The sequence below is a fragment of the Pelmatolapia mariae genome, linkage group LG1 (assembly GCF_036321145.2).
Source record: "Pelmatolapia mariae isolate MD_Pm_ZW linkage group LG1, Pm_UMD_F_2, whole genome shotgun sequence".
Taxonomy (NCBI): Eukaryota; Metazoa; Chordata; class Actinopteri; order Cichliformes; family Cichlidae; genus Pelmatolapia; species Pelmatolapia mariae.
In genome coordinates this window covers 29,047,580-29,061,823 of record NC_086227.1, presented here as the reverse complement: position 1 = coordinate 29,061,823, position 14,244 = coordinate 29,047,580, and the positions used below count along the sequence as shown (strand labels likewise).

The 14,244-nt window shown below is 39.8% G+C and overlaps 2 protein-coding genes and 1 non-coding gene across 3 annotated transcripts in view; 1 reads left to right on the top strand and 2 right to left on the bottom strand.

Annotated features, from left to right (window-relative positions):
• The window catches only part of LOC134630599 (FERM domain-containing protein 5-like), a 77,671-nt gene extending 72,496 nt beyond the window's left edge, over positions 1 to 5,175 (bottom strand). Inside the window, exon 1 of the mRNA XM_063478023.1 lies at positions 4,828 to 5,175. Within this exon, the coding sequence (XP_063334093.1) occupies positions 4,828 to 4,929 (102 nt within the window). The 5' untranslated portion in view covers positions 4,930 to 5,175. The remainder of the gene's footprint in view (positions 1 to 4,827) is intronic.
• A 1,079-nt stretch (positions 5,176 to 6,254) lies between these two features.
• On the bottom strand, positions 6,255 to 6,326 carry trnah-gug (transfer RNA histidin (anticodon GUG)). The gene has a single exon. It is a non-coding gene; the product is annotated as a tRNA-His (tRNA).
• A 326-nt stretch (positions 6,327 to 6,652) lies between these two features.
• cry5 (cryptochrome circadian regulator 5) lies at positions 6,653 to 10,917 on the top strand. Its single transcript, XM_063478010.1, has 11 exons — positions 6,653 to 6,758; positions 7,214 to 7,430; positions 7,534 to 7,728; positions 7,826 to 7,944; positions 8,084 to 8,238; positions 8,333 to 8,473; positions 8,688 to 8,855; positions 9,018 to 9,158; positions 9,333 to 9,484; positions 9,577 to 9,797; positions 9,901 to 10,917. Exons 2-11 carry the CDS (start codon positions 7,216 to 7,218, stop codon positions 9,960 to 9,962), a joined length of 1,569 nt encoding a protein of 522 aa, XP_063334080.1. The 5' UTR covers positions 6,653 to 6,758; positions 7,214 to 7,215; the 3' UTR covers positions 9,963 to 10,917.
• The last annotated feature ends 3,327 nt before the right edge of the window (positions 10,918 to 14,244 follow it).

Genomic DNA, 14,244 nt, shown 5'->3' with positions numbered 1-14,244 from the left:
GACTATGATGTTTGCAACATTGTGATCTGCAGTAAGGCGCAAGTAGCAGAGAGGCCAAAGGTTCATAAGATGGTAGTGAGAGTATAGCTGTGAGATAATGGCACGAATAAAAAATGGAAGGCACAGCTGGTGGTAGAACAGTCGAAGATTTTAAGGGTTTCATTGGGAGTGACCAGGACGGACAAGATTAAAAATGAGAACATTAGTGGGATAATTCAGGTTGAGCAGTTTGGAGCAAAAATTAGAAAGGCAAGGCTGAGATAGTTTGGACATGTGCAGAGGAGAGATAGGGGACAAAGGATGTTGAATATGGAGCTTCCAGGCATGAGGAAAAAAGGAAGACCTCAGAGAAGATTAATGGATGCAATGAAGGAGGACATCCAGAGGATTGGTGTGATAGAAGAGGATGCCAGGGATAGGATGAGATGAAGGCAGATGGTTCATTGTGGCAACCCCTAAAGGAAACAGCAACAGAACTTGGTAAAGTGTATAAAATCATAAATCCAGTCGATTTATATTTGGCCAAAGATCACTAAAAATAAAATGACTGGTTCTAGTAATACTAAAGCTTTCTCAGGTTATACAAGCTATACCTTTCCATATATACTGCCATTCAAAAGTTTGGACACACCTTGTTATTTAATGGTTTTTCTTTATTTTCATGACTACATTGTAGATACTGTGACAGCCAGTGGTGTGGTCTCCCTTTTCCTTGTCACATCCTTTGAGCCAGGTTGTGACAATACATACTGAGGGCATCAAAACTATGAATGAACTCATATGGAATTATATAGTAAACAAAGTGTGAAATAACTCAAAACATGTTTTATATTTTAGACTCTTCAAAGTAGCCACTCTTTGCTTTGTTGGCAGCACTGCAAACCTTTGGCCATCTCGCAATGAGCTTCATGATGTAGTCACCTGAAATGGTTTTCTCTTCACAGGTGTGCCTTGCCAGTTTTGAGACCACCAGTTGTGTCGTGCAAAAGTCAGGTTGGTACACAGCTGACAGCCCTATTCATCAGCAGTTAGAATTCATATTATGGTAAGAACCAATCAGCTAGGTAAAGAGAAACAACAAACAACAGTGGGGATGCTTTTCTGGTGACATTGTTGGGGATTTCTCCAAAATTGAAGGCACACTGAACCAGCATGGCTATTACAGCATCCTGCAGTGACATGCCATCCCATTGGGTTTGCATTTAGTTTTAGGACATTGACCCCAAACACACCTCCAGGCTGTGTAAGGGCTCTTTGACCAAGAAGGAACATGATGGAGCGCTGTGCCAGATGGCCTGGTCTCCACAGTCAGATGGCCTAAACCCAATGGAGAATGTTTGGGATGAGATGGAGCGCAGAGCGAAGTCAAAAGGGCCAACAAGTGCTCAGGATCTCTGGGAACACCTTCAAGGTTGTTGGAAAACCATTTCAGGTGACAACCTCATGAAGCTCATCGAAAAAATGCCAAGAGTGTGCAAAGCAGTAATCAGAGAAAGGGTGGCTATTTTGAAGAATCTAAAATATAAAACATGTTTAGAGTTATTTCACACTTTTTTCTTTACTACATAATTCTACGTGTTCATTCATAGTTTTGATGCCTTCAGTGAGAATCTACAAGGTAAACAGAAAAAACATTAAAGGAGGTGTGCCCAAACTTTTGACTGGTAGTATAGCTATAGTCACTCTGAGCACAGTGTTTCTAAACAGCTGAATTCAGCTGAACCAATGTCTCTCTATCTTGGCTAAATCTAAAGTAAATCTTAAGCAGCCTGTGGAGAAGTGAATTTGACCTTTTAGCCTTTAAAGTAAGTCTCAGCTGTAATGAAAAGGGGAACACTGGATTTATTACACAATGTAACTAAACATAAAATCCAATTAACTGCACAGCTCTATATGTCCATTAGGTTACTCCCTCTGCACGGCCATTGCTACCTTTAAATGCTGAAATTTTGCTTTTTCAAAACTATCTCAAAGTTTTCCTGATGGGGTTCATAAGCAACAGGTGGCCCCAGTCCTGATCCTGTGGTTACTGAACTTGATATTCTTTAAAATTTGGGGTTTTCAGCACCACCTTCCACCTTTTCATTACAGCAACCATTTACCCTCCTAATTTTTTCCTGCATAAACTGCTCAGTCATGAGCTGAGGCTTAAACATCTGTGGATGTGAGACGTCTGTGAATATTGTGAAGGACAGTCTTGTCAGAACAGGACACATGAGTGAACATGGTTCTCCCCGTTCTTCAGTCTGATTATGCTGTAGGCAGGCCTGGCCAACTGACAGGCAAAGTTAGAAGTCCATGTTAAAACAACAGGACACCTTCACCTTCTCCTACTCCACTTTAGCTTGTCTTCACATTGAGAAATTCTCCCAATTATGGAGGTTGTATCTCCCATTGTTCCCAAAAGATGTGATTTCACTCTAACAGCAGCTGTTAAAGGTGTAGGCTAATTGAGCTAAATGGAGAATGTGACCACTGGGCCCCACGAGGACCCTTTATTCTGGGCCACCTCTGTAAGGTGGGCCAGGAAAGGACAGCTACCATCCACTCTCAATTTCCCTGAGCCCACAATTATGTCATCCTGCACTAAGGACACTGTAATGTCCTTTACTCCGATGCAAAATGAAGTGAACACCAGTGTCTATTTAGCTTTAGAGATGCTTTGTGTAAAACATAATTAATAGAGTTTCCTAAATACTGCATTCACCCATTCGGATGTCAGCAAATAAATGGCATTGTTGTTGTGAATAACAGACGATTGATTAAGCCGATGATCCTATTTATGTCTCCATTTAGACCAGTTGTGCTTCATCAAGGGCCCCATAGTGTGAAATAATGGCGTATGTCATTATTTCCCATGCTGGAAATAATGACATACGCCAAAAGAGCGCTAATCCTTCTCAATACAAGCTCCACTAGAAATTAGGCATTCTATCCCTGCTGTGTGGTTTCAGTTGCTAAAAGGATGGGATCAGCATATCTTGACAGCCAAACACTTTGAATCACGCTCAGGGGAAGGAGCTGCTTAGAAGTCAAAGGGGAAAAAGTACAGGCTGAAACTAAGAGAAAGCACAAGGCACACCATGTCGTCCCCACACGTGGCCAAAGGCAAAAATCTACATGGTGTTTTGCTTGTTAAACAGTAATGTTAAAACTCACTCAGGTAAATTGGCAAGCTGGTCAAAAGTCAATTCATCTACAAAGCGCATCATTTTCTCTCAACAGTAATGTGTATTGAGCTATGAGGACAGCCTCAAAGTCATCTAAACGAGTACTCACCAACATGCTACACTAAAAAAAACAGAATAATTTGAATGAAAAACATGTTTCTCCCAACTTGTTGATAATGCTGATTTTTTTTACAGATAGGAAAAGACCTGACACTGACAAAATCCCCATTTTATCTGTCCCCTGAGCACCGCCACTTTAAGTTGTTACATGCTGAAAGCCTTGCTTTGCCTTTGCTGTCAGATCGTAGAAATGAACAGGTGTTGATGGCCTTTCTCTGCTGTCATCTCTAATTCAGCACTGCTGGAATCTCTTCCAGTAAGAGGCATCAAACGTACCTCCAGCAAATCAAAGACCAGGTTAGACGACGCACAAATCATACTTTATAATGATGCAGCAACACAAAAGACACAAACACACACACACTTGATTTACAGAGGAGGTAGTGCACATTAATCACTTACTCTTATTCCTGCATTCACTCATTATAAACAAACTGTGCACTTATTGACTGCAATCATGTTTTGCCTTTATTCGTGCCAATTTATTTTATTTAAAGTAACTCAGACTAAAGGAAAATTTGATTTTTATTTTACTTACAATGTCAGTTAATGATGCAAAAGTACACAATAGAAAGAAACTGGCCTCTGTCTTTTACCTTTTCTATAAGATAAAATTTACTGAGAAATAATTTTTGGAGCCATGTATTTGTCATTTATGTTCACATTTTTAAAAACTCAAACAATTTCTAGATCGTTAAGGTTTGTGCTGCAGAACTCTTTGAAAATGTAAATATGATTATCGTTATCGATTTGGAAAAGAATATTTCTGTGTTAAAGCTGACTCAGGTATAAAAGACTTTCTAAATGGCTCAAAACATCAACCACAAATGCAAAAATGTATGTACATTCCTCTCATCACAAGTGCAGTTTATCAGCCAAACATGAGGTCAGTCTGAAGGTCAACCACCTTTGGGACTATGACACCTGAGTTGGTTACACACACTATAAATATAATTAGTATATAAACATCTAACATTCTGTCATTCTATGATAAAACCAGACTGGCTGATGTAGCTAAAGAATCTAGAAATCCTGACTGACTCCTCCACTGAAATCGTTCAAGATCAGATTATCCAGATTAGTTTTATAATGCATTCTAATCAATGCATGCAAAAAGCTGTCAAGAACAACAGCTGATGCTGATATTTTATTTTGTATTTATTTAACATTAGTGTATTCCTTCTGTTGGCATATAGAGTCATCTGGCCATCCTTGATATTTGCTACGCAATGCACGAACCACATGCGCTCATCATGGCATGTCCACACAGGTATCTCTCTGACGAAAGCCTAACATCCGCAGCTCCACAATGACAGGTTGCACCATAAAACATACAATCAGGTGTAATGTGAAGATGATTGGACCTGCGGTAGATGACACCTCTATTAATCTGAATGTTTCCTGCAAGCATCACATTGAATGTGACGGGCGAGCGGTTGAAACGTCACTCTACCTGATCGCCACCCTGTTACCTGTCAAAAGCACGTCCTCCGCAACAAGGTGATTTGAGAAACAGGAAATGTTGGTCTCCACTGACCTGGATCGTGCAGGTGTACTCCGAGTCGTCCAGCAGCCTCACGGTGCAATTGCATTCCCTGTCCAGACTCCTGATGCTGCTGCTCATTAGTCGGCTCAGCATCTTCTCGATCGTCTGCGAACGGGACCACAGAGAGGTGCACACAGCACATACATACAAGTTTATGTTCTGAGGCGTTAACGGCGTCCCTGGTCTTTGCTCCAACACCTGGTCAGCGGCAGCGCGTGTGCAGACAGGCAGCGGTGGTGCATCGTTTTAGTGTGTGAGCGCGGACTGAGCGAGGTGCTGCGTTTCTCCAGTCAATGAGAAGTGGGAACACTGCTGTAACTGCTGCTGCTGCTGCTGCTCCTCTCTGGTCCGGTTAAACTGTCACCCCCTCACCACACCTTCTCCCCCCGTCTCCGCCGTTGCCATGCCGCTCTCAATGGTGCTGGGCGGGCTGGTTGATGAATGGCGAATCTGTCAGCCAACAGAGCGGGAACTGATGCTGCCTTCGCAGAGTTAAAAACAGAAGTCGAAATTCCGATAGGCTGCCGCAAGTCGTGACTAAATCCACATGGAATAATAACACAGCTTCACAAGTAAAACAACAGGCAGGTGCTTTGTCCTGTTTTAGAAGTTGCTCAGTTAATTCAAGTTGATAAACGAATAACTAACGCAATAAAAAAGAAATGCGTCAGCTGAACATTCCCGAAACATACTTACGCTCAACGTCACACCTCACGTGCCAAATTTTCCAGCTAATTTATTATTGTGTGTGTTAAAATGGATATTTCCGACAGAACGTGAAGGCAACAGCATATTTTAGCATTCAATCCGCTTCACCTCCACAGGTTGGTTTCCAGTCTTTAATTATGTAGTCAGAGAGACGCATTGTTTATATATGACGAAGCTGTTAAACTCAAATGCACTTTGTTTATCAGAAAGTAGAATATTTATGTATCTGTGCTTCTGCCAGGCTATTTTTAAATGACAAGTTATTTTCTGTTCACATTATTTCCCTACTTTTATGCGACCCAACATGATAATTTGATTGGCATGTCTTGCTCACGAGCAGCGGAGGACATGCGGTATTTATTATCCTACAACTGATCAGCTTATTGTACAGAGAAAGATCTCGGCTGGATGAGTTTGGTCCAAACAGAAAACAGAAAACTCCAATTTCTTCAACCACGTCTCTCTCTGGGGGTGCTTAATGGTAATTACAATGGAGCAATGGGGTAAACAGGGCCCTAGTCCTTTGTATTGTGGATGGATACGTTTTCCAAAATACTCCCAGTGGTAGGAAACGCGTGAACTACCACGTATTTTAGACCTGTTTCATGTTGTACACATTTACGGGCGGAATTTTTAAAAATAATCACGAAGCCACATATTTTTCTTACATAGTCGAAAAGAAACTCATCTGCCGTGACATTGTTTCACAATGCCGTGACCCGGATTCGAACCGGGGTTGCTGCGGCCACAACGCAGAGTACTAACCACTATACGATCACGGCGAGCTACGATGAGCTGATGGGTTTAGAGAGGCAAAAACGAGGTGTCTTTAGTAAACCCTCCCCGGAACTTTGTCAAATTGGTGCTATTGTTAGTGATTGAGGTAAGTTTCAGATATGTGATTTAAATAAGCAATATACACAGATACATTACACAACTTTTAATAATTATCGCCAGCAAATCGAGGTATTGTGACATTATAAGAGCATAACTTCGGTTATTGTCTGCCCGACGTTACCACCTAGTGGATAAACCGACAAACTGCTACAGCCGCACCACGTGTGGTTTTGCTAAGCCTCCTCTGGTTGGCTGCCCTTGCTGCAGACGTAACACGTCTTCCTGTTTTGTAACACTCTGAATGTGATTGTTACCAAACACTGAATTTTTCAACAGCAGTTGATCTGAATCGCGCAAAGTTGAAAAGCCCCAAGAAGGTAAAGTTTTGCTTTTTTTTGGCTTGAAATGTTTGAATGTTATCATATGCTGTAGTTATCATACCGTTGATTTATCGCATTGCATGTTAGTTGCAGTTTAGAGGTTTCTGCAGGTTCTGCCGCTGAAGTGTAAATTTAAGCGGATGCTCAGAACTTCCAAGGAATCATCATGCATTCCTTTCAAGTTGTTTTGTTTGGTTTAAGATTTGTGCTGTATTTACCGTAGTTTTAAAGATCTTAACTCTTAGTCGTTTACATTTCTGAGGCTTCTGTGTCTGTGTAAGGATGTGCTCTCCATTAACTGAAATGTATCAGGTGGAGAGGAGGAATGGATGTTAACCTGCAGCATCAGTTCCTTTAAAAATTTTAGTTTATGTGACGCGTTGACACAAGCTCACTGAAGATCATCAACTTGATGTTTTGGTGCCTTACGTTTGTGATTCACGTGTCCGCAGGTATGGCTCACACGTGTATTCACTGGTTCCGCAAGGGACTCAGGTTACATGACAACCCAGCTTTGATGGCTGCTCTCAAGGACTGTAAGCAGCTGTACCCTGTGTTCATACTGGACCCTTACCTCCACAACAACGCGTGTGTGGGTATCAACCGCTGGAGGTTCCTCATTGGAGCGCTGAAGGACCTTGACGGAAGCCTCAGGAAGCTCAACTCTAGGTAGAGACACAGTCGACACTCAACAACATTAAACACTTTTTAAAAAGTCAGACAGCTGCCATCAACCTATATTGTCATGTTATGGTGTGTTTAATCTACTTAGGCTGTTTGTTGTGAGAGGGAAGCCAGAAGATGTGCTCCCCAAGTTATTCACCAAGTGGAAAGTAACCAGGCTGACCTATGAGTATGACACAGAGCCCTACAGCCTGCAGCGCGACAGCAAAGTGACGTCACTGGCCAAAGAACATGGAGTTGAAGTCATCTACAAAGTCTCACACACTCTTTATAATATTGATAGGTAAAAATCTTGCTGAGCATTTTCAGACAGGTGGATTTTTTTTTCTGTGTTACTTGTGTTGTCATTTCTTGACTGTTTTTTTTTTCTGTCTTAATAGAATAATTGAGGAAAATAATGGAAAACCCCCACTTACCTATACCAAGTTGCAAGCAATAGCGAAGACTATTGGTCCCCCTAAGAGACCAATCCCTGCTCCAACCATGGACGATATGAAAGGTATCACAATACCAGAAAAACAGACTAGTGTTACTGAATTGTCAGACAGAGTTATTTGCAATGAAGTATGGACATTTATCTAAAAAGCAAATGTTAACATTTAGAAGTGATTAGATTAAATCTATCCCCCCTGTCAAAGGTGTAAAGACACCATCCTCAGAAAACCACGAGAAGGAATATGGGATTCCTACACTGGAGGAGCTCGGCCTGGAGACTGCTCCTCTTGGAGAGGATCTGTTTCCAGGAGGAGAACAGGAGGCTCTCAGGAGACTAGATGAACATATGAAAAGAACGGTAAATTAGATTCACATCTACATCCTGTTATTTGCAGGATTGTAACAAAAGACATACCTACATTCTCTGAAACATTTCCATGTATGCCTTTCAGAAATGGGTGTGCAGCTTTGAGAAGCCCCAGACTTCTCCAAACTCTTTGAGTCCCAGTACAACTGTTCTCAGTCCCTATGTCACCTTTGGATGCTTATCAGGCAGAACCTTTTGGTGGAGACTCACGGAGGTGTATAGAGGGGTGAGTGATGCACTTTACATACAGATATTGTAGTTAATAATGGTAAGGAAAACTATGCTGTAGTATTGTTTAATACATTTCAACAGGAAAGAAACTGAATTAATCATTGCCACTCCAAATACTTTCCTTGTGTGATTCCTGTGGTGAGAGACTGTACTTGCAATGTGCTTGTATTTGCAGTAATCTTTGTCTTTGAATTGTGTGATTTTTGCAGAATAAACACTCAGATCCTCCAGTTTCTCTGCATGGCCAGTTACTCTGGAGAGAGTTCTTCTACACAGCCAGTTTGGGCATTCCTAACTTTAACAAGATGGAGGGTAACAGCGTGTGTACTCAGGTGGACTGGGACACAAACCCTGATTATCTAGCTGCTTGGAGAGAGGTATTGAGATTGAGTCCTTGAATGAAGTGTCTCTAGAGAAAATTGATGGAGCGAGAAGAGGAGTTTTCATGTTGATGTACTTATGCAATCACTGTTAAATGTGGAGTAATCTAATTTTCTGTCTCATAGATGATTCATTGTTATTTCGCACTCTCCTTAAAGGCTCGGACTGGTTACCCCTTCATTGATGCTATCATGACTCAGCTCAGGCAAGAGGGCTGGATCCACCACCTAGCCAGACATGCTGCTGCTTGTTTCCTTACTAGGGGAGACCTCTGGATCAGCTGGGAAGAAGGGCAGAAGGTCAGCTCGCAAAGGCTGCAGCTGCTAATATCACAAATATTATAATACTACTGCTACTAATAGTAATTATTATTAGCTATACACAACACTTGTGTTTTTTTTTTCATCATGAGTCAAGCAGTACATATGCTAAATAAGTATAGTACCCTTAACATTTTCTCACTGCTCATGAAGGTGTTTGAGCAGCTTTTATTAGATGGAGACTGGGCTTTGAATGCTGGAAATTGGCAGTGGCTATCAGCGAGCACCTTCTTCCACCAGTATTTTAGGGTTTACTCTCCAGTGGCCTTCGGGAAGAAGACAGACAAAAATGGAGACTACATCAGGTAAGATCTATCAGCCAAACGTATTACCTAAACAATTCACATTCATTACATGTATCATTTTAAATGATTTAGCATTTTTCCTATGTTTACAGGAAGTACCTCCCTCTTCTGAAGAAGTTCCCAGCAGAATATATCTATGAACCTTGGAAAGCTCCACGCAGTATCCAGCAGGCAGCAGGATGTATTGTGGGTAAAGACTACCCACATCCCATTGTACAGCACGAAGTGATCAGCAAGAAAAATATTCAGAGGATGAAACTTGCTTATGCCAAGAGATCCACAGACACCACAGAGTCACCTAGCAAAAGCAAAGGTACTGCAAGAAACATACAAGAGCTTTATGTCCTTTTATATTAGTCATACTTGAATTAAATTCTGTTTCTTCTTTTGTTTTTATTTCTTTGTTTTCCTCCAAGGTGTAAAGCGGAAGGCTCCATCCATCATTGAAATGATCAAGAAGAAAGCAAAAGTAAAGTAATTAGAAATCATGTTCACGTTTTGGTCTCTTTCCAGTACTTTAGTTTTATCTCAGTCCACAGTATGCTATATTGTGTTTTTATTGGGATTTTCATTGGTTATTTTTTATATCATTATTATTGTTACTTTTTATGTTGTATTTATGTCAGTGTTTAAAAGTCCCTCTTGGATTTAAAAAAGGTCAGGTGAGAGACTGCACAGAGATTAGGTCATGTTTTCTAAAGGTTAATAACCTCACCTTGGCTAAAGTGTCAAATTGTTATTATGTTACATAGGAAAAAAAATAAGCAGGTCTGAATGTCTCCATGTTAGAAGGGTGTAAAAATAGACTTAAGTTAAAAAAATGAATGCAAACAGTAAATATGAGAGATATGCATTAACTTTAATGGTTCGGTCAGTTCGCCCACCATACAATTCAAGGAGCACATCAGAAAAAAGTACATTAATTATGGACAATGAAAGAATGGTTCTAAAAAAAAATAGAAAATCAAGAAAAGTGGAAAATTTAAAGTTTTAAATCTTGGGTAAGATAATCCAACATCTCAGTTTGATTGACATCAGACATCAAATGTATTGTATCAGTTTGTTGACATTTGCAAACAAACTGACACAATTTACATATGATTTGTTTATGAGTCAGATTGTATCACTGTCAAATAAGATTATCGTTATATTAATAGTAAGCATACACTTCTGTCTTCTGTCTGCTGCCATTAAAATAAAAAAAAACCTTACACTTAGAACTTGGACGTGACTACACAGAGGATTGTGTCCAATCGTACAGCTGTCTCATATATTCAATCGAAAAACTAAGACAACTGTTTACAAGTGAAATGATCTTTTCAGCTCATGTTATCAGCTTGCAAAGTTTTATGTCATTTCCATATCGTTCAAAATTGTTGCTCTTTAATAAAATGTCAAAATGAAAATTAATATTGTATCTTAAGCAATAAAATGTGTGGGTCCTAAAACTGCTAGGTCTATGTATTGTTATTCCCACTAGATGGCGCTGCAATACCTGAAGAAAAACTCAACTCAAGTATTTTTTTTAATTTTTTTTTAGTACCTAGATCAAGTATACAGAGGATATTCCCCCAAGTATATTCTTAAAAGTTATTTAAAGATTTAATCTGTTATGCGTTTTGGAACATTTGTAATTGAGTTCATTTAACTGTCATAAAAATGAGAACAAAATAAATAAATTTTTAGAGTATCTGTGGTCAGCACAGAGCATCTGACCTTTTATATGTTAACTCTTTGCAGAAAAGAAACAAAGTAGAAGTGATCTGTTAATATTTTTGGTGAATAATATTGAATCTCAATTAATCTCAATGAATATTAAAAATAAAAACAATCAAATTCAATTTTATTTAATTTATTTAATAGCTACAATGTCATTTGTCTGCTTTCTATAAGGAATTCATTTTTCCAGCTTCCTCATTCCTAAAACCTTGCTTTCCTTTTTTTTTCTAAATGTAGCAATGAGCATCAGTTTTTTTCTTATCAGGATTATGCTTGAGATGCAGTATTACCTAAGGCCTTTTAATCAATTACTAATTGTGTCAGTGCACAATTGGTCAAAGTCAGTATGAACAGGGCTGTGCTACATAAAGGCAAAGATGTAAGTGAGTGTGTTTGGGGCACACAGCTGTTCTTGGAGCTCAAGTCTTCTCCTGTTTCTGCTTCCTTGGAGCTGACACTGGTGTGAATAACCAGAGGATGATGTCACAGGCTCAGTAGCAGGCCAGACGGCCATACAAAGCCAAGCTCAGTTTCCACAGAGACCTGTCAAACATCAAAACAATCTGCTCTCTGACTGTGCATTAATTACAAAGGTGTTTTGGGGTACACTTGGCATTGGGTCACTCTTCCGGTAAACTTTCATAGCAGAGCTCAGCAAGCCTGGGTGAACCGAAATCACATATTCAACAATGTACCTGCATGCATTCCAACATTTTCTGATATTATGAAAATGTTTAGCCTTAATCCCAAAAAAGAATAATTAATTTGCAATCAAAATTCCAATAATAGCTGGCTCCTCCTGTTTGTCCGTGGGTGTACCCCTCTCCCCATGGGTCCACGTCGTCACCTCACCACTCAAACCATCTTGGATCTGGGAACTGTAACATCCCAGCTGAATTAGAACAGTGTGTTCCCATGCAGCTGGTGTTTCATGTAGCTGAAATAGTAGTGATTTATCTCAGGAGGCTGCTCCACAGGCAGCAACATGAAAGACTTAATGCAACAAATTTCTATGGCCATAATAATAGGACAGGGGCTCTCCAAGGTTCAAAAACGGTTCATCTTTAGGTTACATTACAGAATAATATGAGTTCAATCTAACACTTGATTAGCAAAGCTCTCAATACAAACTACTGCACGGTGGGTCAAGTGGGTCAGTGTAAGTTTACATCACCATTTTATGAGGATTACCACAACACCAGTGAACATGCCCGTCTGTTTATAGGCTTCAAAGCAGACAAATAACAGACATACATTTCTGTTGATCAATACAAAGGTACCAATATGGTTTTACATGACAAACTGCAGACCATCTATTCATAAACAAATGTTATAACTCTTAAATTGCAAAAAAGTACATAAACAGTCATAACTATTTGTTAAAGACCAAAGGGTAGTGTTCTTTAGTGGCCAAGTAAGACTAAGCTGAGGAAGAATAGTGAAGCTAATTTTTTTAATAGAAAAATCGAATTATCTCTTTTGTTGTACCAATGACATTATAATTGGAGAAACATTGAAGGACAAGAGGAAGCTGTGAGTAAAAGGTTCGTGAACACGTGCTGAAAGGTCACTATTTATTAGAAGTCCATAGAGGTGGTAAATAAATGCCACAGTGAAACTGAAGAGCTGATGGGTGTCCAATCTGCTTCAGTTTTTTTGCTCTATGTTTGTCACCATCAGGGACACACACGCACACACCCCTCTGTACACATCCTGAATGACAATGGTCCTGTTGTCGTGGGATGTCCATTACCACACAGGTTCTAATGACTGATTATAACAATTTACATTTGCCCCACAGGACCCCCCTTTTATTTCTGATAGAAGCACAATTATCTTTGCAAAAGAGATAATGGTATAAACAAAGCCAGAGGTAGTGATCTCAGAGAGCATCATTAGTAGCCCCCCTATAAATCTGCACCACTAAGCCACTACAGGATTTTGTGAAGAGCTATAAATGGCAAAACATGAGGCAATAGACATGCAATGCTAAAATTATGCACTCCACTACAGACCTCATGTGCACTGAGATTTGGAGAGAGATTAAGACCTTAACATGGGACAGGGCATAACATTCCTTGGATGTTCCAAATAGTAAGGAAAACAAACTTCTGAGAAAACCTTGGAATGGTTATTGATGTTTTAGCTGGTATCTAACCAGGTCTTTATTTTTTATATGGATTGTAATTTTGCAGGCAGATAAACTGGTGTACTTAAGATTTTTCTCCACCTGACCAGAAGCATAAATATATGTTTCTTTTTTATTTCCAGTTATTATATATTGGAAATTCCTCTTCCATCAGCAGGTTTCCTACATGCTTAAGGGGATACATGTTCAAACACAGTCACATGACAGAGTCTTCTGGTTTCTGTTCTGTTTCACCGCCCTGGTGTGCTTTGATCACTCTGTATACACCCCAATGGAGAATATCCACACCGCGCAACTGTGTTTTCCAGCCTCTCTACAGCTGACTGACGTACAGCCAAATACAAGATCCTGCAGCCTATACATTTCAGTCACCAGTGTGTATGTGTGTGTGTGCGTGGTATGCTATAACTAATGGAATCCATAATGAATTGCCCAACTGTGTGTTCAATTTCCATTGCTTCCATTTTCCATTGGTTCCAAGAGTCTTAACATATTCCATTTAAAAATGTTCTTTTAAAATTAAATTCTTAATTTAATATAGGTTGTTAAATCAAATCACTGCGTCACGGCCCTGGCAGGGAGCTACAAAAGAATATGACAAATGGCTGGAACAAAAAAATGTAAATAGATGAAAGGAAGTCATGCAGGCATGTGTAATATGATGAGCATATGTAGTAACCCGAGAGATAATGCAGTTTGATACCTTTGAACTTGGGCGAACACACTCGGGAAGCTGTAACTCATTGTAGTAGAATCAGTGCCAGTCAGTTCAAAGACAAGTTTGGGGGTTTGCAGTGTGTTTATCATGGAAGAAGTCTATATAGGTGACAAATAAAACATTTATTAAGGTCATTTTGGCATCCAGTTATCAGCCTTGCAAGTTAATTTAATT